The sequence below is a fragment of the Aquarana catesbeiana genome, linkage group LG06, assembly GCF_042186555.1.
Source record: "Aquarana catesbeiana isolate 2022-GZ linkage group LG06, ASM4218655v1, whole genome shotgun sequence".
NCBI classification, from domain to species: domain Eukaryota; kingdom Metazoa; phylum Chordata; class Amphibia; order Anura; family Ranidae; genus Aquarana; species Aquarana catesbeiana.
This window is the reverse complement of record NC_133329.1, coordinates 142203-165763: the sequence shown is the minus strand read 5'-3', so window position 1 is coordinate 165763 and position 23561 is coordinate 142203. Positions and strand designations below refer to the sequence as shown.

The 23561-nt window shown below is 52.3% G+C and overlaps 1 protein-coding gene across 1 annotated transcript in view; it reads left to right on the top strand.

Moving 5' to 3' along the window:
* Nucleotides 1-23561, top strand: part of TGFB1I1 (transforming growth factor beta 1 induced transcript 1) — a 135530-nt gene that overhangs the window by 47729 nt on the left and 64240 nt on the right. Inside the window, exon 7 of the mRNA XM_073635254.1 lies at nucleotides 6515-6790. Coding sequence (XP_073491355.1) covers nucleotides 6515-6790 — 276 coding nt within the window. The remainder of the gene's footprint in view (nucleotides 1-6514; nucleotides 6791-23561) is intronic.

Here is a 23561-nt window from a genome sequence, read left to right as displayed (position 1 = left end):
GGAGTTGGAATGAGTGGCAGTGATGGCAGGGGGGAGTTGGAATGAGTGGCAGTGATGGCAGGGGGGAGTTGGGATGAGTGGCAGTGATGGCAGGGGGGAGTTGGAATGAGTGGCAGTGATGGCAGGGGGGAGTTGGAATGAGTGGCAGTGATGGCAGGGGGGAGTTGGAATGAGTGGCAGTGATGGCAGGGGGGAGTTGGAATGAGTGGCAGTGATGGCAGGGGGGAGTTGGAATGAGTGGCAGTGATGGCAGGGGGGAGTTGGGAGGAGTGGCAGTGATGGCAGGGGGGAGTTGAGAGGAGTGGCAGTGATGGCAGGGGGGAGTTGGGAGGAGTGGCAGTGATGGCAGGGGGGAGTTGGGAGGAGTGGCAGTGATGGCAGGGGGGAGTTGGGAGGAGTGGCAGTGATGGCAGGGGGGAGTTGGGAGGAGTGGCAGTGATGGCAGGGGGGAGTTGGGAGGAGTGGCAGTGATGGCAGGGGGGAGTTGGGAGGAGTGGCAGTGATGGCAGGGGGGAGTTGGGAGGAGTGGCAGTGATGGCAGGGGGGAGTTGGGAGGAGTGGCAGTGATGGCAGGGGGGAGTTGGGAGGAGTGGCAGTGATGGCAGGGGGGAGTTGGGAGGAGTGGCAGTGATGGCAGGGGGGAGTTGGGAGGAGTGGCAGTGATGGCAGGGGGGAGTTGGGAGGAGTGGCAGTGATGGCAGGGGGGAGTTGGGAGGAGTGGCAGTGATGGCAGGGGGGAGTTGGGAGGAGTGGCAGTGATGGCAGGGGGGAGTTGGGAGGAGTGGCAGTGATGGCAGGGGGGAGTTGGGAGGAGTGGCAGTGATGGCAGGGGGGAGTTGGGAGGAGTGGCAGTGATGGCAGGGGGGAGTTGGGAGGAGTGGCAGTGATGGCAGGGGGGAGTTGGGAGGAGTGGCAGTGATGGCAGGGGGGAGTTGGGAGGAGTGGCAGTGATGGCAGGGGGGAGTTGGGAGGAGTGGCAGTGATGGCAGGGGGGAGTTGGAATGAGTGGCAGTGATGGCAGGGGGGAGTTGGGAAGAGTGGCAGTGATGGCAGGGGGGAGTTGGGAAGAGTGGCAGTGATGGCAGGGGGGAGTTGGAATGAGTGGCAGTGATGGCAGGGGGGAGTTGGAATGAGTGGCAGTGATGGCAGGGGGGAGTTGGAATGAGTGGCAGTGATGGCAGGGGGGAGTTGGGATGAGTGGCAATGTTGGGGGAGTTGGAATGAGTGGCAGTGATGGCAGGGGGGGAGTTGGGATGAGTGGCAATGTTGGGGGAGTTGGAATGAGTGGCAGTGATGGCAGGGGGGAGTTGGAATGAGTGGCAGTGATGGCAGGGGGGAGTTGGAATGAGTGGCAGTGATGGCAGGGGGGAGTTGGAATGAGTGGCAGTGATGGCAGGGGGGGGTGGGAAGAGTGGCAGTGATGGCAGGGGGGAGTTGGAATGAGTGGCAGTGATGGCAGGGGGGAGTTGGAATGAGTGGCAGTGATGGCAGGGGGGAGTTGGAATGAGTGGCAGTGATGGCAGGGGGGAGTTGGAATGAGTGGCAGTGATGGCAGGGGGGAGTTGGGATGAGTGGCAATGTTGGGGGAGTTGGAATGAGTGGCAGTGATGGCAGGGGGGAGTTGGGATGAGTGGCAATGTTGGGGGAGTTGGAATGAGTGGCAGTGATGGCAGGGGGGAGTTGGAATGAGTGGCAGTGATGGCAGGGGGGAGTTGGAATGAGTGGCAGTGATGGCAGGGGGGAGTTGGAATGAGTGGCAGTGATGGCAGGGGGGAGTTGGAATGAGTGGCAGTGATGGCAGGGGGGAGTTGGAATGAGTGGCAGTGATGGCAGGGGGGGGTGGGAAGAGTGGCAGTGATGGCAGGGGGGAGTTGGAATGAGTGGCAGTGATGGCAGGGGGGAGTTGGAATGAGTGGCAGTGATGGCAGGGGGGAGTTGGGATGAGTGGCAATGTTGGGGGAGTTGGAATGAGTGGCAGTGATGGCAGGGGGGAGTTGGAATGAGTGGCAGTGATGGCAGGGGGAGTTGGAATGAGTGGCAGTGATGGCAGGGGGGAGTTGGAATGAGTGGCAGTGATGGCAGGGGGGAGTTGGGAGGAGTGGCAGTGATGGCAGGGGGGGAGTTGGGAGGAGTGGCAGTGATGGCAGGGGGGGAGTTGGGAGGAGTGGCAGTGATGGCAGGGGGGAGTTTGGAGGAGTGGCAGTGATGGCAGGGGGGAGTTGGAATGAGTGGCAGTGATGGCAGGGGGGAGTTGGGATGAGTGGCAATGTTGGGGGAGTTGGAATGAGTGGCAGTGATGGCAGGGGGGAGTTGGAATGAGTGGCAGTGATGGCAGGGGGGAGTTGGGATGAGTGGCAATGTTGGGGGAGTTGGAATGAGTGGCAGTGATGGCAGGGGGGAGTTGGGAAGAGTGGCAATGTTGGGGGAGTTGGGATGAGTGGCAGTGATGGCAGGGGGGAGTTGGGAAGAGTGGCAATGTTGGGGGAGTTGGGATGAGTGGCAGTGATGGCAGGGGGGAGTTGGGAGGAGTGGCAGTGATGGCAGGGGGGAGTTGGGAGGAGTGGCAGTGATGGCAGGGGGGAGTTGGGAGGAGTGGCAGTGATGGCAGGGGGGAGTTGGGAGGAGTGGCAGTGATGGCAGGGGGGAGTTGGGAGGAGTGGCAGTGATGGCAGGGGGGAGTTGGGAGGAGTGGCAGTGATGGCAGGGGGGAGTTGGGAGGAGTGGCAGTGATGGCAGGGGGGAGTTGGGAGGAGTGGCAGTGATGGCAGGGGGGAGTTGGGAGGAGTGGCAGTGATGGCAGGGGGGAGTTGGGAGGAGTGGCAGTGATGGCAGGGGGGAGTTGGGAGGAGTGGCAGTGATGGCAGGGGGGAGTTGGGATGAGTGGCAGTGATGGCAGGGGGGAGTTGGGATGAGTGGCATTGATGGCAGGGGGGAGTTGGAATGAGTGGCATTGATGGCAGGGGGGAGTTGGAATGAGTGGCAGTGATGGCAGGGGGGAGTTGGGAAGAGTGGCAATGTTGGGGGAGTTGGGATGAGTGGCAGTGATGGCAGGGGGGAGTTGGGAGGAGTGGCAGTGATGGCAGGGGGGAGTTGGAATGAGTGGCAGTGATGGCAGGGGGGAGTTGGAATGAGTGGCAGTGATGGCAGGGGGGAGTTGGGATGAGTGGCAATGTTGGGGGAGTTGGAATGAGTGGCAGTGATGGCAGGGGGGAGTTGGAATGAGTGGCAGTGATGGCAGGAGGGAGTTGGGAGGAGTGGCAGTGATAGCAGGAGGGAGTTGGGAAGAGTGGCAATGTTGGGGCAGTTGGGAGGAGTGGCAGTGATGGCAGGGGGGAGTTGGAATGAGTGGCAGTGATGGCAGGGGGGAGTTGGAATGAGTGGCAGTGATGGCAGGGGGGAGTTGGAATGAGTGGCAGTGATGGCAGGGGGGAGTTGGAATGAGTGGCAGTGATGGCAGGGGGGAGTTGGGAGGAGTGGCAGTGATGGCAGGGGGGAGTTGGGAGGAGTGGCAGTGATGGCAGGAGGGAGGTGGGAGGAGTGGCAGTGATGGCAGGGGGCAGTTGGGAAGAGTGGCATTGATGGCAGGGGGGAGTTGGAATGAGTGGCAGTGATGGCAGGGGGGAGTTGGGAAGAGTGGCAATGTTGGGGGAGTTGGGATGAGTGGCAGTGATGGCAGGGGGGAGTTGGGAGGAGTGGCAGTGATGGCAGGGGGGAGTTGGGATGAGTGGCAGTGATGGCAGGGCGGAGTTGGGATGAGTGGCAGTGATGGCAGGGGGGAGTTGGGATGAGTGGCAGTGATGGCAGGGGGGAGTTGGGATGAGTGGCAGTGATGGCAGGGGGGAGTTGGGATGAGTGGCAGTGATGGCAGGGGGGAGTTGGGATGAGTGGCAGTGATGGCAGGGGGGAGTTGGGATGAGTGGCAGTGATGGCAGGGGGGAGTTGGGATGAGTGGCAGTGATGGCAGGGGGAGTTGGAATGAGTGGCAGTGATGGCAGGGGGGAGTTGGGATGAGTGGCAATGTTGGGGGAGTTGGAATGAGTGGCAGTGATGGCAGGGGGGAGTTGGGAGGAGTGGCAGTGATGGCAGGGGGGAGTTGGGAGGAGTGGCAGTGATGGCAGGGGGGAGTTGGGAGGAGTGGCAGTGATGGCAGGGGGGAGTTGGGAGGAGTGGCAGTGATGGCAGGGGGGAGTTGGGAGGAGTGGCAGTGATGGCAGGGGGCAGTTGGGAAGAGTGGCATTGATGGCAGGGGGGAGTTGGAATGAGTGGCAGTGATGGCAGGGGGGAGTTGGGAAGAGTGGCAATGTTGGGGGAGTTGGGATGAGTGGCAGTGATGGCAGGGGGGAGTTGGGAGGAGTGGCAGTGATGGCAGGGGGGAGTTGGGATGAGTGGCAGTGATGGCAGGGCGGAGTTGGGATGAGTGGCAGTGATGGCAGGGGGGAGTTGGGATGAGTGGCAGTGATGGCAGGGGGGAGTTGGAATGAGTGGCAGTGATGGCAGGGGGGAGTTGGAATGAGTGGCAGTGATGGCAGGGGGGAGTTGGGAGGAGTGGCAGTGATGGCAGGGGGGAGTTGGGATGAGTGCCAGTGATGGCAGGGGGGAGTTGGGATGAGTGGCAGTGATGGCAGGGGGGAGTTGGGATGAGTGGCAGTGATGGCAGGGGGAGTTGGAATGAGTGGCAGCGATGGCAGGGGGGAGTTGGGAGGAGTGGCAGCGATGGCAGGGGGGAGTTGGGAGGAGTGGCAGCGATGGCAGGGGGGAGTTGGGAGGAGTGGCAGTGATGGCAGGGGGGAGTTGGGAGGAGTGGCAGCGATGGCAGGGGGGAGTTGGGAGGAGTGGCAGCGATGACAGGGGGGAGTTGGGAGGAGTGGCAGCGATGGCAGGGGGGAGTTGGGAGGAGTGGCAGCGATGGCAGGGGGGAGTTGGGAGGAGTGGCAGCGATGGCAGGGGGGAGTTGGGAGGAGTGGCAGCGATGACAGGGGGGAGTTGGGAGGAGTGGCAGCGATGGCAGGGGGAGTTGGGAGGAGTGGCAGCGATGGCAGGGGGGAGTTGGGAGGAGTGGCAGCGATGGCAGGGGGGAGTTGGGAGGAGTGGCAGCGATGGCAGGGGGGAGTTGGGAGGAGTGGCAGCGATGGCAGGGGGGAGTTGGGAGGAGTGGCAGCGATGGCAGGGGGGAGTTGGGAGGAGTGGCAGCGATGGCAGGGGGGAGTTGGGATGAGTGGCAGTGATGGCAGGGGGGAGTTGGGATGAGTGGCAATGTTGGGGGAGTTGGAATGAGTGGCAATGCTGGGGGGTTTCTGATCAGCCAACTTAGGTGCTCTTGATAAAAGGTCATTTGCTGATCTGAGAACTGTAGTGGGGACTTTTAATGGCAACTATAATTACAGGTAGCATTACTCACTGTGTCTCTGACTTTGTGGTGTCTCGTAGCAGTGACACCTATGCCGAAATTAGGAGAAGGGGTCTCCTCCAGCCCCTCCCACTTCACATTCCTCAGCTGACCTCTAGTCTCCGCCCCCACCCATGCTGTGAAATGAATGGGCGGCTACAACAAGGCTGAGCAGCAGTGGCGGTGTGTCCATAAGGGCATACGGGCGCCGCCCCCTCTCTAACACCAATAGAGAGATTCATGCAATGCATGAATCCATGTATGGCCGCCGCTGCCACCCCCCTATTCAGGAGCCCGGCCCCTTTTCGGGCGCAGAGCGTCTGAATTTCAGCGGCGGGGGGGTGGGGGGGTGGGGGGGGGGGGTTTGAAGCACCTGATTAGAGCCATAGGCTCTAATAGGCGTCAAAAAAGGTGACCTGCAAGCGCCATGCTGGGCGCTCGCAGGTCACTCAGCTGTGTATTAGGAAAGCGAATACTCATTCGCTTTTCTAACACTAAACTGCCTCTCCGCCATTCAGGTGCTCGGATATGTTACCCATCACCTGATTGGCTGAAACACCAGGTGTCCAATCATAGCAGAGGATGGGAAGAGAGGACAGGAGAAGACATGGAGGAGCTGCCCCAACGCGACAGGTAAGTGCAGACGGAGGGTGGCAAACTGGCAGCAATTAATGGGTACAATGGCTGCATTTGATGGGCACAGTGAAGCTGCAATTGATGGGGGGGGGGGTTCAGTATTTTTCAGTTTGTTTGCGCCCCCAAAAAATTTTGAGCACCAGCTGCCACTGCTGAGCAGGCGGCCACAGGCTCCAGGGCAGGGAGAGAGGTGCGGGCTCCGGGAACAGCCCAGGGGTCGGTGACCCCTGGCAAATAATCGTTCAACCCCTGAGGGGGTCCCGACCCCTAAGTTGAGAACCACTACTATAGACAATTCTATAATAGACAGCACACTGACACAAGGCAAATTCCATCATAGGAACCTCTTAGCCAAAATAACCAACAGACAAAAAAAATCTTAATGAAAAGTTCAATGACCCCCAACCTCAGATCCCCCCACCATTCTTCCATTGGGTCTGCCATCTTGTGGTAAATAGACTATAATGGTAATGATCTTTTCCCTCATTACAGGCTGCTCAAGAACCTTTATCCAGCCCAGTGCAATCCGAAGCTCCCCAGCCAATCAATAACTCCGGAGCCGGAGTCTTGCCAGCCAATGGAGCGGAGGAAAGCCATGTAGCAGTGCCTCCTGCTGGCCAGTCAGAAGAAGTCACCAGCACTAAATTTGTCCCCAGAAGTGACCTGGACTCCATGATGGTGAAGCTTCAATCTGGGCTGAAACAACAAGGGATCGAAACTCTGAGCAAAGGATTGTGCCAGAGCTGCCAGCGACCAATCGCGGGGCAGGTAACCTTCCCTGGAAGTCTGCTGGAACACCAACACTGTGTACAATATTCACATACACTGGATATACCACAAATACACCATATATACAGTATACACCACACACACCAAATACACCGTATATACACACACAAATACACACTGCGCTCACATCATATATACAGTATACACCACACACTCACCCTATATACACCGTATATACAGTATACACCACACACACACACTCACCCTATACACACTGCGCTCACATCATATATACAGCGGTGAGGGATATTGCAGCCATTTGCTAAAATCATTTAAGTTCATTTTTTTCCCTCATTAATGTACACACAGCACCCCATATTGTACACACAGCCCCTCATATTGTACACACAGCACCCCATATTGTACACACAGCCCCCCATATTGTACACACAGCCCCCATATTGTACACACAGCACCCCATATTGTACACACAACACCCCATATTGTACACACAGCACCCCATATTGTACACACAGCACCCCATATTGTACACACAGCCCCTCATATTGTACACACAGCACCCCATATTGTACACACAGCCACCCATATTGTACACACAGCACCCCATATTATACACACAGCACCCCATATTGTACACACAACACCCCATATTTTACACACAGCACCTCATACTGTACATAGCCCCCATATTGTACACACAGCACCCCATATTTTACACACAGCCCCCCATATTGACAGAAAAACACAGAATTGTTGACATTTTTGCAGATTTATTAAAAAAACCTGAAATATCACATGCTCCTAAGTATTCAGACCCTTTGCTCAGTATTTAGTAGAAGCCTCTTTTGATGAGTCTTTTTGGGAAAGATACAACAAGTTTTTCACACCTGGATTTGGGGATCCTCTGCCATTCCTCCTTGCAGATCCTCTCTAGTTCTGTCAGAGGGGATGGTAAACATTGGTGGACGGCCATTTTTAGGTCTCTCCAGAGATGCTCAATTGGGTTTAAGTCAGGGCTCTGGCTGGGCCATTCAAGAACAGTCACAGAGTTGTTGTGAAGCCACTCCTTCGTTATTTTAGCTGTGTGCTTAGGGTCATTGTCTTTTTGGAAGGTAAACCTTCGGCCCAGTCTGAGGTCCTGAGCACTCTGGAGAAGGTTTTCATCCAGGATATCCCTGTACTTGGCCGCATTCATCTTTCCCTCGATTACAACCAGTCGTCCTGTCCCTGCAGCTGAAAAACACCCCCACAGCATGATGCTGCCACCACCATGCTTCACTGTTGGGACTGTATTGGACAGGTGATGAGCAGTGCCTGGTTTTCTCCACACATACCGCTTAGAATTAAGGCCAAAAAGTTCTATCTTGGTCTCATCAGACCAGAGAATCTTATTTCTCACCATCTTGGAGTCCTTCAGGTGTTTTTTAGTAAACTCCATGCGGTCTTTCATGTGTCCTGCACTGAGGAGAGGCTTCCGTCCAGCCACTCTGCCATAAAGCCCCGACTGGTGGAGGGCTGCAGTGATGGTTGACTTTCTACAACTTTCTCCCATCTCCCGACTGCATCTCTGGAGCTCAGCCACAGTGATCTTTGGGTTCTTCTTTACCTCTCTCACCAAGGCTCTTCTCCCCCGATAGCTCAGTTTGGCCGGACGGCCAGCTCTAGGAAGGGTTCTGGCCATCCCAAATGTCTTCTATTTAAGGATTATGGAGGCCACTGTGCTCTTAGGAACCTTAAGTGCAGCAGAAATTTTTTTGGTAACTGTAACGAGCCCCTTGCTCGCTCAGTTCCACTCTCCCAACACTCCTCTGCTGCTATAGAATCAGATTGCAACGTCTGATGGTTCGGTCCTCCAGTGGTCCGGGATTAGAACCACAGCTCTGTGCCGTTCTAGTCCAGTTGTGATAGCTCAGAACAAACACCAGGCAGGCTGTATGTAAGTTCAAACAGGAATCTCTTTTTTTGTAAAAGACAGGCTTTTATACACTGAAAGTGTAGGTGCAGACCTCCTGCTCATATTACTGTAACAATACAGCTGTAACCTAATTAATCTAATTAACATGAGCTAATTAACGAATCCCTTTAGACAGCCTAGATGACTCAGACATGACCGTTAGGCCAGACTGGCCGTCTTGTAGCTCAGAAAATCCAATCAACATTATCACAATCAACATAGACTCTTCTTCACACAATAGCAGAGTTAATTAACACAAAAAACAATGGGGATCTAATGACTCTTAGATCCCATAGTAGACTTATTTACAATACACATTTTAGCAGACAATAGACAGACAGGTGTTGGAATTTACATCAGCATCTCCTAACAGTATCTGTCCCAGCATTATGAATCAGTCACTGTTACAATATTCATGACAATACTCCCCCCAGGGAAACAGTCCAACAGTCACAGTGGGACCCCAAACGGGTCAACTCGAGGATGTTGGAAAAGTAGTCTTAAGGTTCCAGGTCTGTCTGCCGGGATAACCCATCCGCATTCCCGTTTTGAGGCCCTGGCCGATATTGTTTGGTGAAATTGTACGGTTGCAAAGCCAGGCTCCACCTTAGTAATCAGCCGTTCTCTCCCGCTATATCAAAGGATTGTGGTCCGTCATGACGGTAAAAGAGCGTCCATACACATAGGGCTGCAGTTTCTTTAAAGCCCAGACTAAGGCCAAACACTCTTTTTCCACGGCAGCATATCCGACTTCACGGGGTAACAACTTGCGGCTGAGATACGCCACCGGGTGCTCTTTCCCGTCATCGCCAACTTGACTTACTATGGCTCCCAGTCCGAACATGGAGGCATCAGTATGAATGACAAAGCGTTTGTTAGGATCGGGTGCCGCCAGTATGGGAGCTTGCGTTAGGGCGGTTTTTAACTGATGAAATGCTGTCTCACACTCCGGGGACCACAGGACCTGTCTAGGGAGAGTTTTTTTGGTCAGGTCCATCAGGGGTTTGGCTATGTCACTATAGTGGGGTACAAACTTCCTGTAGTACCCTGCTGTCCCTAAAAATGCAAGTACCTGGGTCTTGGTTCTGGGAACTGGCCAGTTTAGGACGGCCTCGATTCTTGCAGGTTCTGGCCTCTGCTTCCCACACCCCACTCTATGTCCCAGATATTGCACCTCAGACATCCCGATATTACATTTGTGTGGCTTCAGGGTCAGGTTAGCGGCTCAGATCCTATCTAGCACTATTCCCAGGTGTCTAAGATGTTCCTCCCATGTCTGGCTATAGATTGCGATGTCATCAAGATATGCGCATGCAAAATCTTGCAGACCATCGAGGAGTTCATCTATCATCCGCTGGAAGGTAGCCGGAGCATTCTTCATCCCGAATGGCATTACCCGAAACTGGTAAAGGCCGAACGTGGTGATGAAGGCCGACTTTGGAATTGCTTCCGCTTCCAAGGGAATCTGCCAGTAGCCCTTACATAAGTCAATAGTCGTCAGATAATGTCCCTGAGCTATTTTGTCCAGCAATTCGTCCACTCGGGGCATAGGGTAGGCACAGTACAGTCATTCAGTCGCCTATAGTCCACACAAAATCGGGTCGTGCCATCCCGTTTTAGGACTAATACTACAGGGGAAGCCCAGGGGCTTGCCGATGGTTCGATCACCCCTAACTCGAGCATCTCCCTAATCTGGGCCGATTGCATATTCACATGGACTAGAGTGGTAAGTTCCAAGACATAACTAAGGATGGGGAGGCCTTCTGGATCCTTTACCCCCTCCTACTGGACCCTCACCAAGTCTAAGGGCCCCCTAACTCTTCGCCCATACAACAGCTCAAATGGGGAAAACCCTGTGGACTCTTGGGGTACCTCTCTATAGGCGAACAGTAGATGGGGAAGATATTTCTCCCAATCCTTCCTATGCTCCATGAAGGCCCGAAGCAGCTGCTTCAGGGTCACGTTAAATCTCTCACACAGCCTGTTAGTCTGAGGGTGGTAGGGGGCGCTCTGGAGGGGTTTAATCCCACAGAGACGCCATAGCTGCTGCGTCAGCTCGGCTGTGAACTGGGTACCCTGATCTGACAATATCTCCTGGGGAAACCCTACCCTAGTGAATACCCGCAGTAAGGCATCTGCTACTGTATCAGCCTGGATATTGGATAAGGGAATGGTCTCCGGGTACCGGGTGGCGTAATCCACCACCGTAAGAATATACTTCTTCCCAGTGGCACTGGGGCGGGCCAGTGGGCCTATAATATCAACCGCAATGCAGCGAAAGGGTTCTCTAATGATCGGCAGGGGTTGCAGCAAGGCTTTTGGGTGATCCCCTGTCTTCCCTACTTTCTGACAAGTCTCACAGGTCCGGCAGTATTCTCACACCTCAGCATGTAACCTGGGCCAGAAGAACGCATGAGACAACCGACTCCGGGTCTTAGCTATCCCTAAATGTCCGGCCAAGGGGATGTCGTGGGCCAGCCGCAATAGCTTCCATCTGTATTTCTGGGGTACAACTAGCTGTTTGTGGGGACCCTGTCGCTTACCGGTACCCATTCCCTCGGTGTAACGATATAGAAACCCCCCCACCCACTCTATTCTGTCTTCCCCCAACCCCCCTGGATCCTTGCCCACCCTGTCCCGATAACTAGCTAATGTTGGGTCATTCTTAGTCTAAATGTCGGAGGGAGAATCCCAGGACACAGAGTTGTCAAGTCGGGGTAATGTAGGTGGATTTGGTCTTACCTGGGTCCCCATAGGAGTGGAGTTGCCTTGAAGTTGGCTCTTACGTCGGGTGGTCACGGCCATGGCGGCCTCTGGGGCATATGAGGAAGTCAAATGCCCCAAATCGTTCCCCAAAAGTACTTCCCCAGGTAACTCACGTAGTAATCCCACTCGCACTTGTCGCTCCCCTGAGCCCCAATCCAAGAGGACTTGGCGGTGGATAAACATAGCACCTTGCTCCCTGCTACCCTGACTGCAACAGTCTGGCCGGTCCGGGCCGACTGGGGAATCATGCGAGGCTGGATGAGGGTAATCGTAGCCCCGGAATCACGGAGTCCCTGGGCCGGCTGCCTATTAACCCATACTGCCTGATGATGGTACTGCCGATTATCTTGGGCAGCAGCTTGGAAGGGATCAGCCTCAAAAAGTTTGCCAAACTCTTCTTGAACATTTCGATGGTTGGGCTTGTTCTGGAAGCAATGAGCCACTGGTCTGGATGGATGAGCAGTCCCTCGGTACCTCGTGTATCGGGTAGGACAATATCGCTGCAGATGACCGGTTTGGTTACATGTATAGCATTTAGGTCCGTTAGGAGGGTTGGGGGTCTAGAGGCAGACCACTGAGGTACTGAAGTTGGGTTAGAGGCTGGTAAACTGGGCCGAGATAGTGGATAGCGCTCGCTTTCTCCTGACCTTCGAGAGTCCAGATATTCATCAGCCAAAGTAGCCGCTTGCTGTACAGTCTGTGGTCGCTTATCTCGCACCCAATCCCGTACTACCGGAGGGGTGTGGTTAAAGAACTGTTCTAAGAGTACTAGCTGGGTGATGTCCTCTATGGTATTAGCGTGGCTTCCCTGGAACCAGCCCTTAAGGTTCCGCTGCAGACGATGTGCCCACTCCACGTATGTTATGTTGGCTTGTTTCCGGGATTCTCTAAACTTACTCCGACTGGCTTCGGGTGTAATGGCAAATCGGGCTAGCAGAGCTTCTTTTAACCGGTCATACTTTTTAGCGTTCTCGTCCTCCAGGGCCCGATATGCATCGGCTGCTCTGCCAGTCAAATTATTTGCCAGTAAAGCAACCCAATCTTGGGAAAGTACATTATGTATCTGGCATAGTCTCTCAAAGTCCTGCAGGAACGCTTCAATTTCCTCCTCTCCTTCCTCAAATAGTTTGAACGCCCGAAAGGGTAACTTACGGAAAGGCGCTGTATCTTTAGGTGTTCTCTTCGATTGCTGTATTTCCGCCATTCTCTGCTCATGTTGCTGCTCTAGTTCTCTCTCTTGTCGCTCATCCTGCCGCTGGATGTCTCTAATGACATTCTGTATGGCGGTCTCTGATGGGTTAGCAACATATAATGCCAACCGTTCTCGAACTCGTTGCTGAAACAAGTCTTCAACTGACCGGGGTCCCGCATCACCATCCCTCTGATCCATCTTGGCTATCTCACTGATCAGGATGGCCTTCTTCTTTGTCCCTCAACGGCTCTCAAGTAAGTCTTTCAGCGTGGCTCTCCTGCAGGCTGCATAGCTGGCCATTCACTGTGGTGGTTTGGAGTGTCCCAGTAACTGGAGAGCAAATCCCACAGCTGCCAACCAATGTAACGAGCCCCTTGCTCGCTCAGTTCCACTCTCCCGACACTCCTCTGCAGCTATTGAATCAGATTGCAATGTCTGATGGTTCGGTCAACCAATGCTCCGCGACTAGAACTACAGCTCTGTGCCGTTCTAACCCAGTTGTGATAGCTCAGAACAAACACCAGGCAGGCTGTATGCAAGTTCAAACAGGAATGTCTTTAATTGCAAAATACAGGCTTTTATACACAAAGTGTAGGTGCAGACCTCCTGCTCATATTACTCTAACAATACAGCTGTAACCTAATTAACATGAGCTAATTAACTAATCCCTTTAGACAGCCTAGATGACTCAGACATGACCGTTAGGCCAGACTGGCCGTCTTGTAGTTCAGAAAATCCAATCAACATTATCACAATCAACATAGACTCTTCTTCACACAATAGCAGAGTTAATTAACACAAATAACAATGGGGATCTAATGACTCTTAGATCCCATACTAGAGACTTATTTACAATACACATTTTAGCAGACAATAGACAGACAGGTGTTGGAATTTACATCAGCATCTCCTAACAGTATCTGTCCCAGCATTATGAATCAGTCACTATTCCAATATTCATGACAGTAATATTGCTCTGACATGCACGGTGAGCTGTAAGGTCTTATATAGACAGGGGTGTGGCTTTCCTAATCAAGTCCAATCAGTATAATCAAACACAGCTGGACTTAAATGAAGGTGTAGAACCATCTCAAGGATGATCAGAAGAAATGGACAGCACCTGAGTTATATATAAGAGTGTCACAGCAAAGGGTCTGAATACTTAGGAGCATGTGATATTTCAGTTTTTCTTTTTTAATAAATCTGCAAAAATGTCAACAATTCTGTGTTATTCTGTCAATATGGGGTGCTGTGTGTACAATATGGGGTGCTGTATGTACAATATTAGGTACTGTGTGTACAATATGGGGGGCTGTGTGTACAATATGGGGGGCTGTGTGTACTATAATGAGGGAAAAAAAATGAACTTAAATGATTTTAGCAAATGTCTGCAATATAACAAAGAGTGAAACACTTAAGGGGGTCTGAATACTTTCCGTCCTCACTGTATACCGTATACACCCACCCTACGTTACAGTGAATGTATGAAATGTTTAATTTCACACATTACCTGTAATATACAGTATGTATATATCTGGTGTGACAGACCCAATACACAAGTATTAGAGACAGGACATTATTATAAGCATAAAACATAACATCTCACAATAGTTCCATAACAAGTTAAAGTGGTCACACGATTAGTCTCATCTACAAGAGATGCCCAGACAGACACAATAAACACATAACAACCCCCCCCCCCACACACACCTCAAACTATCTGGTAAAAAAATCTACATCAGTCTATGAGACCGAGCTCATACAATATTCCAGCAGTCTGAAAGGTGGAATTATTTATCTTCATATATTTCTTGAGGGAGATGGTTCATAAATATTACTGTCCCAAGTGAAGGAGCCTTTCCAACTTTCAACACAAACCACACATATAAGATCCAGGTTAACAGGGGGAACACAAGATGCTAAGTCCGGTGTGGTTCTACTGTGTTTGGTTAGGACAGGCCAGACCGGGCTTCTCAAGTCACCCTGTGCCCCTGATAGGTGACTTACACATAAGAGGGGCCAGGGGAGCTGAACACAGAGTTTCCTGACCTCTTTAAGGTAAGCTGGGTTCTATGGGCTCCCCGCCCAAAGTGACTCCCATCACACATTTCCCCTTTCGCCAGGAGACCAACACAGGAGGAGACCCCAAACGAGTTGACTTCGAAGCTAGTCCGTAGTCCTAGTCCCCCAACGCCCGTATCCACACAGTTCCCCAAACAAATTGTCCCAAACAGAGCATTACTCTTCCAGCAAACCTCTGCCTCTCTCGTAGAACATACCAACCACTGGGGAGACGTGCAGACTGGCCCTTCTCCCTGGAGTCCTTTCAGCCGCTGGACAGAAGACAGGGTGGCTGGGCTCACTCCCTCATGCTGTTGGGGATTTGGGCTGACTTCCCACCATCCCTGGAGTATACAAGTGGAGACTGAAGTCCCATCCACTTTTACTAGATGAAAATCCCCCAGTGCTTGCAGAGCAAGGCTGACATCCTCCTGTGCCAATGCCAGAACTTTTTCTGGGGTTGTGTCAGTGGAGACCGCAGCCCCATCCACTACCACAGGAACTCCATCTTTTGTTAGTTGAGGGTAGAGGCCCTGTGCCCCTAGAAACTCTGCCCTGTTGCCGATATCAGCTCAGGCTGCAGCTGTGAGGTGCCGAATGCATTCTCTTCTTGGAGCTCCTGTGGAGTCGATTGTTGTGGGCAGAGGCCAACTGCCTCGCTGGGAAGTAAACTGAAACGTTGTTGGCCTTGCACAAATCCTTCAGGGCTGCTGATTTTTGTATGCTGAGGTCAACAGTGCCATGCCTTAATGCCAGCTCTTCTGCTGGAGGTTTACCAGGTTGCTCCTCCTCAGGAGAAAAGTCTATTATATCCCCAGTCTCTGGACCAGGTGTCTGGGGATAGAGATTCACAATCTCCTGTCCGTGGAACCCAGACAATGTTACACAGGCTAGCAGAGCTCTGTCCTGCTGTCAGCACTTTAGTTGAAATCTCAGTAAACATTACACCCTTCAATGAAAAGTCAATTAAATCCAAGCTGTGATCTATGGCTGGGGATGAGGATGGCATCCGCCATAAGAGCTCTACTTCTATAGCTGGAGATGGGCAGACCACCCTGCTATTCTGCCTCATTGCCGACACTTCAGCCGTGATATCAGAGCTGCTGGCTGGTACTTCCTGATAGTCCCAGGCAAAGGCATAGTTACCAACATTGTAAAAAAAAAAATTTTGGTACAATTTTTTCGCTGTAGGCAGAGTCATACTATAATTAGGGGGTGGGGCATGCGTTTGTAGGCGTGGCATAGGGAAAAGAAAAAATGCTGCGCATTTTGCGAAGCGTGCTGCACAAAAATGGGCGTGGTGTATGCAAAATAGTGGGCGTGGCTAAAATGGGGTGTGTTTAGAGTCTGAGATGAATGAGGGATGGAAAGGGAAAGGGGGAAAGGGGGGTAAAGGGAGAGGGATGGAGGGACAGCAGACCCAGATCCTACACCACAATAGCAATGTGTATTCCAGAGTTTAACCATCAGCAGATAAAGATACTCCAAACACCTGGTGTTAGCGCTTCAATCATCCCGGCACATGGTTGTTATGGTGTCAGGATGATTGAAGTGCATTATTTCTATTATTACATTGTAATATAAAATGAAATCATTCAACTCACCATAATGCAGAATCAGTGGGAGCCCTGAGCGTGTCACCTGCTATGTCGCCTGCCACCAGCAGAGTCCATCCTGACATCAGGTGCCCCCAGCAGAGTCCGTCCTGACATCAGGTGCCCCCAGCAGAGTCCGTCCTGACATCAGGTGCCCCCAGCAGAGTCCGTCCTGACATCAGGTGCCCCCAGCAGAGTCCGTCCTGACATCAGGTGCCCCCAGCAGAGTCCGTCCTGACATTAGGTGCCCCCAGCAGAGTCCGTCCTGACATCAGGTGCCCCCAGCAGAGTCCGTCCTGACATCAGGTGTCCCCAGCAGAGTGCCTCCTTACATCAGGTGTCCCCAGCAGAGTGCCTCTTACATCAGGTGTCCCCACTACCTCCTACATCAGGTGTCCCCAGCGGAGTGCCTCCTTACATCAGGTGTCCCCAGCGGAGTGCCTCTTACATCAGGTGTCCCCAGTACCTCTTACATCAGGTGTCCCCAGCGGAGTGCCTCCTTACATCAGGTGTCCCCAGCGGAGTGCCTCCTTACATCAGGTGTCCCCAGTACCTCTTACATCAGGTGTCCCCAGCGGAGTGCCTCCTTACATCAGGTGTCCCCAGCGGAGTGCCTCAAATCAATGCCCCCAGCGGAGTGCCTCAAATCAGTGCCCCCAGCGGAGTGCCTCAAATCAGTGCCCCCAGCGGAGTGTTGGCTGCAGATGGAGTGTTAGCTACAGTCTAGCTACATCTCCTCAAGAGTGGTGACAAGGGGAGAGAGGTGTGTGGGTGGAGGCATGGTGACTTGGGGTGTTACAGGCTGACTTGGGGAAGGGTGGAGACTAGGGATGAGCCGAACACCCCCCGGTTCGGTTCGCACCAGAACCTGCGAACGGACCGAAAGTTCGCACGAACGTTAGAACCCCATTAACGTCTATGGGACTCGAACGTTCGAAATCAAAAGTGCTCATTTTAAAGGCTAATTTGCATGGTATTGTCCTAAAAAGGGTTTGGGGACCCGGGTCCTACCCCAGGGGACATGTATCAATGCAAAAAAAACTTTTAAAAACGGCCGTTTTTTCGGGAGCAGTGATTTTAATGATGCTTAAAGTAAAAAAAAAAAAATATTCCTTTAAATATGGTACCTGAGGGGTGTCTATAGTATGCCTGTAAAGTGACGCGTGTTTCCCGTGTTTAGAACAGTCCCTGCACCAAATGTCATTTTTAAAGGAAAAAATCTCATTTAAAACTGCTTGCGGGTTTAATGTCATGTCGGGTCATGGCAATATGGATGAAAATCAGTGAGACAAACGGCATGGGTACCCCCCAGTCCATTACCAGGCCCTTTGGGTCTTGTATGGATATTAAGGGGAACCCCGCACCCAAATTAAAATAAGGAAAGGTGTGGGGCCACCAGGCCCTATATACTCTGAACAGCAGTATACAGGCTGTAGGTTTGTTGTTAAGTAGAATCTCTTTGTAATTTTGAACGGGTACATTTTTAACGTGTTTAGCTCCAGCCAAAAAATCTTTTTTAAGCTTTTTGGAAAACATAGGGAAGGGTTATCACCCCTGTGACATTTGTTTTGCTGTCTTTCCTCCTCTTCAGAAGATTTCACCTCACTTTCTGTCCCAATGGATTGGAAAGCATCAGTGGAAAGGAGAAATGTTTTTCCCATATTAACTCTTACAGGAGAGAATTTCCCTTCCTAGGGGTAGATTTCATCTCACTTCCTGTTGTCTCCTTCCGTTTGCAAGTAGGAGTCGTTTGTAAGTTAGTTGTTTGAAAGTAGGGTCCTGCCCTATATACTCAGCAGAAATTTGGGCCTTAGGTGTTGCTGTGGCCACAACACTGTAAGCCCTCACAGGGCTCTGCTGTGAAATATTAGATCAAGAATTGTAATTACATGCCCCTGTTGAACAGGAGCTGAAAAATTAGGCCTTAGGCACTGGTGCTGGTGCCACAACACTGCAACCCCTCACAGACACTCTAGTTGGAATGCAGGAACGAGCCCTGCTGCAAAGTATTACATCAAAAATCGTAATTACACGCCCCTGTTAAGAAAAATTGTGCCTTAGGCACTGGTGGTGGCGCCCAGAACCAAAAATGCTCTTACAAGCTATCAGCGTGATGATTGAGGAGGAAGAGGATAATTACTCAGGGATAGTCACTCAGCATCAGCATAGGCAGTCTTTGAAGGGATCTGAGATTTCAAAAAAAATTATTCGGTTACATCAGCATCAGGTGCTTGGTAGCTGGTGGTGATCCAAGACTCATTCATTTTTATGAAGGTCAGTCGATCGACCGAGTCAGTGGACAGACGCACCCTGTGATCGGTTACCACGCCTCCAGCAGCACTGAATGTGCGTTCCGAAAGAACGCTGGATGCAGGACAGGCCAGTAGCTCAACTGCATACTGTGCAAGCTCTGGCCAGTGATCCATCCTCAAGACCCAGTAACCCAGAGGATTTTCGGTGGGAAAGGTGTCCAAGTCAGATCTTGCCCCTAGGTATTCCTGCACCATGTAAAACAGACGCTGGCGATGGTTGCTGGAACCGATCATACCTTGGGGCTGCGGACTAAAAAATTGTCTGAACGCATCAGGTCAGACGGCCACCTTCTCCACCGCTCCTTCTTTTACTGACCGAAGCCTCAGCAACACGTTGTCCAGAAACAGGAGTTTGTAACCTCCCAGTCTCTGGGAACGCGTTGCACAGACCTTTCTGCAAGGCCTCCCGAAGATGTTTCATACTCTGCTCCCTCTGCGATGGCAAGATAAGGTCCGCAACCTTACCCTTGTAACGTGGATCAAGGAGGGTTGCCAGCCAGTATTGGTCCTTCTCCTTGATACCACGAATACGAGGATCCTTACGCAGGCTTTGCAAGATCAGGGAGGCCATGCAGCGTAGGTTTGCTGAGGCATTCGGTCCGGAGTCCTCTGGGTCACTAAGGACGACATGGTCCGCAGCCACCTCCTCCCAGCCACGTACAAGTCCATGTGTTTCTTGGGACTGATCCCTTAAAGACTGCTGCTGATGCTGAGTGCCAGGCTCCACCTCCATACTGACACAATCTTCCTCCTCCTCCTCTTCCTCCTCGTCCTCTTCCTGTGTGATTGGCGGGCACGCAGGAACACTGTCTGGATAAAGGGGGCCTTGAGAGCTAAGGAAGTTCTCCTCTTCCTGCCTCTGTTCTGCCTCAAGTGCCCTGTCCATTATTCTACGCAGCGTGTGCTCCAACAGGTGGACAAGGGGGACAGTGTCACTGATGTATACACTGTCACTGCTCACCATCCTCGTGGCCTCCTCAAATGGTGACAGGACAGTGCATGCATCCCTGATCATGGCCCACTGGCGTGGGGAAAAAAAAACCAAGCTCCCCTGACCCTGTCCTGGTGCCATAGTCGCACAGGTACTCATTGATGGCCCTCTGCTGCGTGTGCAGTCGCTGCAGCATGGCCAACGTTGAGTTCCACCTGGTGGGCATGTCACAGATTAGGCGGTTCTTGGGCAGGTTAAACTCCTTTTGGAGGTCCGTCAGCCGAGCACTGGCATTATATGACCGGCGGAAATGCACACAGACTTTCCTGGCCTGCCTCAGGACATCCTGTAAGCCCGGGTACCTGCCCAAGAACCGCTGCACCACCAAGTTAAGGACGTGAGCCAAACAGGGCACATGGGTCATTTGTCCCTGTCGGAGGGCAGAGAGGAGGTTGGTGCCATTGTCGCAAACCACCATTCCTGCCTTAATTTGGCGTGGCGTCAACCACCTCTGAACCTGCCCCTGCAGAGCTGACAGAACCTCTGCCCCAGTGTGGCTCCTGTCCCCCAAGCACACCAGCTCAAGCACCGCATGGCATCTTTTGGCCTGCGTACTTGCGTAGCCCCTTGAACGACTACGGAGCACCGCTGGTTCCGAGGAAGAGGCCATGGAGAAAGAAGAAGAGGAGGGGGTGGAGGAGAGAGGTGTGTCACAATCATTAGCATTTTGGAGGCGTGGTGGCGGAACAACCTCCAACACTACTGCACCTTGTCCTGCATCCTTCCCAGCTGCCAGCAGAGTCACCCAATGCGCCGTGAAACTTAGGTAACGTCCCTGTCCATGCCTGCTGGACCATGAGTCAGCGGTAATATGCACCTTACCGCTGACCGCCCTGTCCAGCGAGGCATGGACATTGCCTTCCACATGCTGGTAGAGAGCCGGAATCGCCTTCCGTGAGAAAAAGTGGCATTTGGGTACCTGCCACTGAGGAACCGCACATTCCACAAACTCACGGAAGGGGGCAGAGTCTACCAACTGAAAAGGCAGCAGTTGAAGTGCTAGCAATTTTGCCAAGCTAGCATTCAACCGCTGGGCATGTGGATGGCTGGGAGCAAACTTCTTTCGGCGGTGCAACAGCTGGGGCAGGGAAATTTGCCTGGTACAATCTGACGTCGGTGTACCAAAATCAGATTGCCCACAAGTACGTGGCTGTGACACACCTAATTCTACACCTTCATTCCTCTCAGTGCAGGTCTCAGAGAGGACTGAAGGTCTAGTGGGGTTGGAAATCTCAGCTGATGAGGAGCAAGCAGAGGTCCTCTTTGTTCTTTGGTGTGGGTCTTTTAGATACGCTTGCCAACGAACTGCATGGCAGGTCAACATATGTCTGGTCAAGCATGTGGTACCCAAGCGGGAGATGTTTTGGCCACGCGAGATACGCTTGAGACATATGTTGCAAATAGCAGTGGTGCGATCTGATGCACTCGTCTCAAAAAAGGCCCACACCAAAGAACTTTTTGAATAACGCGCAGAGACTGCAGCGCCCTGCACATGTGGAGCTTTGGGGTGTGATGCAGTCAATGTGCTGCCCTTAGGCTGGCCCCTGGAGGGCATCCTTCCTCGTTGGTGATGTGCCGCCTCCTCCTCCTCCTCCTCCTCTCTCCTATCAGGCACCCACGTTGAGTCAGTGACCTCATCATCCCCTCCCTCCTCATCACTGGAGAAAACCTGGCAGTATGCTGCAGCAGGGGGAGCATGACTGCCAGATTGCTGTCCTTCTTGGGCACCCCCTCTGTCCGTGCTCGTGTTACTGCCTTCATCGAGCTCAGTATCATCATCAGAGCCTTCCAAACGCTGGGCATCCTCCTGGAGCATGTACCCAACACTGTGGTCAAACAGTTCGAGGGACTCCTCAGGAGGACATGGTGGGGCTAGGGAAGGAGTCACTGATGACATTGAGCCGAGGGAAGAGGCCGCTGCTTTGCCAGACAAAGTACCCTGGGCATGGGTGAGAGAGGATGAGGAGGATGAGGACGGCTTGGTCATCCACTCGACCAAGTCTTCCGCATGTTGCGGCTCAACATGGCCAGCTGCCGAAAAAAAGGCCAAGCGTGTCCCATGGCAATGTGCTGATGAGGATGCACCGTCTCCACGACCAGCACTAGACACAGAGCCTGCTTGCCCTCTCTTATTGGCTTGTGACTGTCTGCCTCTCCTTCTTGGCCTTCCAGACATACTAATGGCCTGTAACTGCACTAAGCTGGGAGATAGATAGAGATATATATCTCTATATCTCTCTCTCTCTATATATATATATATATATATATATATATATATATATATATATATATATATATATATATATATATATATATATACACATATACACACTGCAGCTAGCAAAATCAACTGCCTGCCTGTAGTATGAGAACACCACCAACCTTCTACAGGTAGCTTTAGCTGAACACTGAGGTGGACGCACCCCACTAACTTGTAGGTTTAGCTGAACACTGTGAGCAGGACGCACTGCACTAACTGTAAATAGTCTAGCTGCCTGACTGTGGTACTAATAGGATCAAAAGAACACCAGTAATTTTCTTCAGGTAGCTGTATTTACTGTAACAAGACAAGCCTGCCTGTCAGTAGGAAGATAACAGGAATGGATCTAGCTGAACACTGTGAGCAGGACGCACCCCACTAACTTGTAGGTTTAGCTGAACACTGTGAGGTGGACGCACCCCACTAACTTGTAGGTTTAGCTGAACACTGTGAGGTGGACGCACCCCACTAACTTGTAGGTTTAGCTGAACACTGTGAGGTGGACGCACCCCACTAACTTGTAGGTTTAGCTGAACACTGTGAGGTGGACGCACCCCACTAACTTGTAGGTCTAGCAGAACACTGTGAGCAGGACGCACTGCACTAAATGTAAATAGTCTAGCTGCCTGACTGTGGTACTAATAGGATCAAAAGAACACCAGCAATTTTCTTCAAAATACTGTAACAAGACAAGCCTGCCTGTCAGTAGGAATATAACAGGAACGGATCTAGCTGAACCCTGTGAGCAGGACGCACTGCACTAAATGTAAATAGTCTAGAAGATAACAGGAACGGATCTAGCTAAACTGAATACAGTGTATATATATATATATATATATATATATATATATATATATATATATATATATATATATATATGCAACACCTGGGATGCATATATATACACAATACACTTTAAGTGCAGCTAACTGACTGACTGTCCTGCCTAATCTAGCTAACTCAAATGAAATGACACGGTCTCTCTCTCTCTCTCTCTCTAAGCACACCGGAACACACTGCACAGGGCCGCCATGCAGGCGGCCTTATATAGTGTGGGGCGTGTACTAAATCCCCTGAGCCATAATTGGCCAAAGCCTCCTTGGCTTTGGCCAATTATGGCTCTCTGTTAAGGCGGCGCTGTGATTGGCCAAGCATGCGGGTCATAGTGCATGCTTGGCCAATCATCAGCAAGCAATGCACTGCGATGCCGCAGTGAATTATGGGCCGTGACGCGCCACACGAATTTGGCGCGAACGGCCCATATCGTTCGCAATTCGGCGAACGATCGAACAGCCGATGTTCGAGTCGAACATGGGTTCGACTCGAACACGAAGCTCATCCCTAGTGGAGACATGGTGGTGATTTGGGGGTGCAGGCATGATGGTGACCTGGGGGGTGCAGGTATGGTGGTGACTAGGCCAGAGGGGGTGCAGGTATAGTGGTGACACGGGGGAGAGGGGGGGTGCAGGTATGGTGGTGACATGGGGGGGAGAGGGGGGGTTCAGGTATGGTGGTGACACGGGGGAGGGGGGTGCAGGTATGGTGGTGACATGGGGGGACAGGGTGCAAGGGGGAGCCAAGACCATCAGTGCACTGTCCCCAGCCAGCGGGCCCTGCTCCTTCCATCAGTGTTGCTCTCGGACACTGTCACACACGGG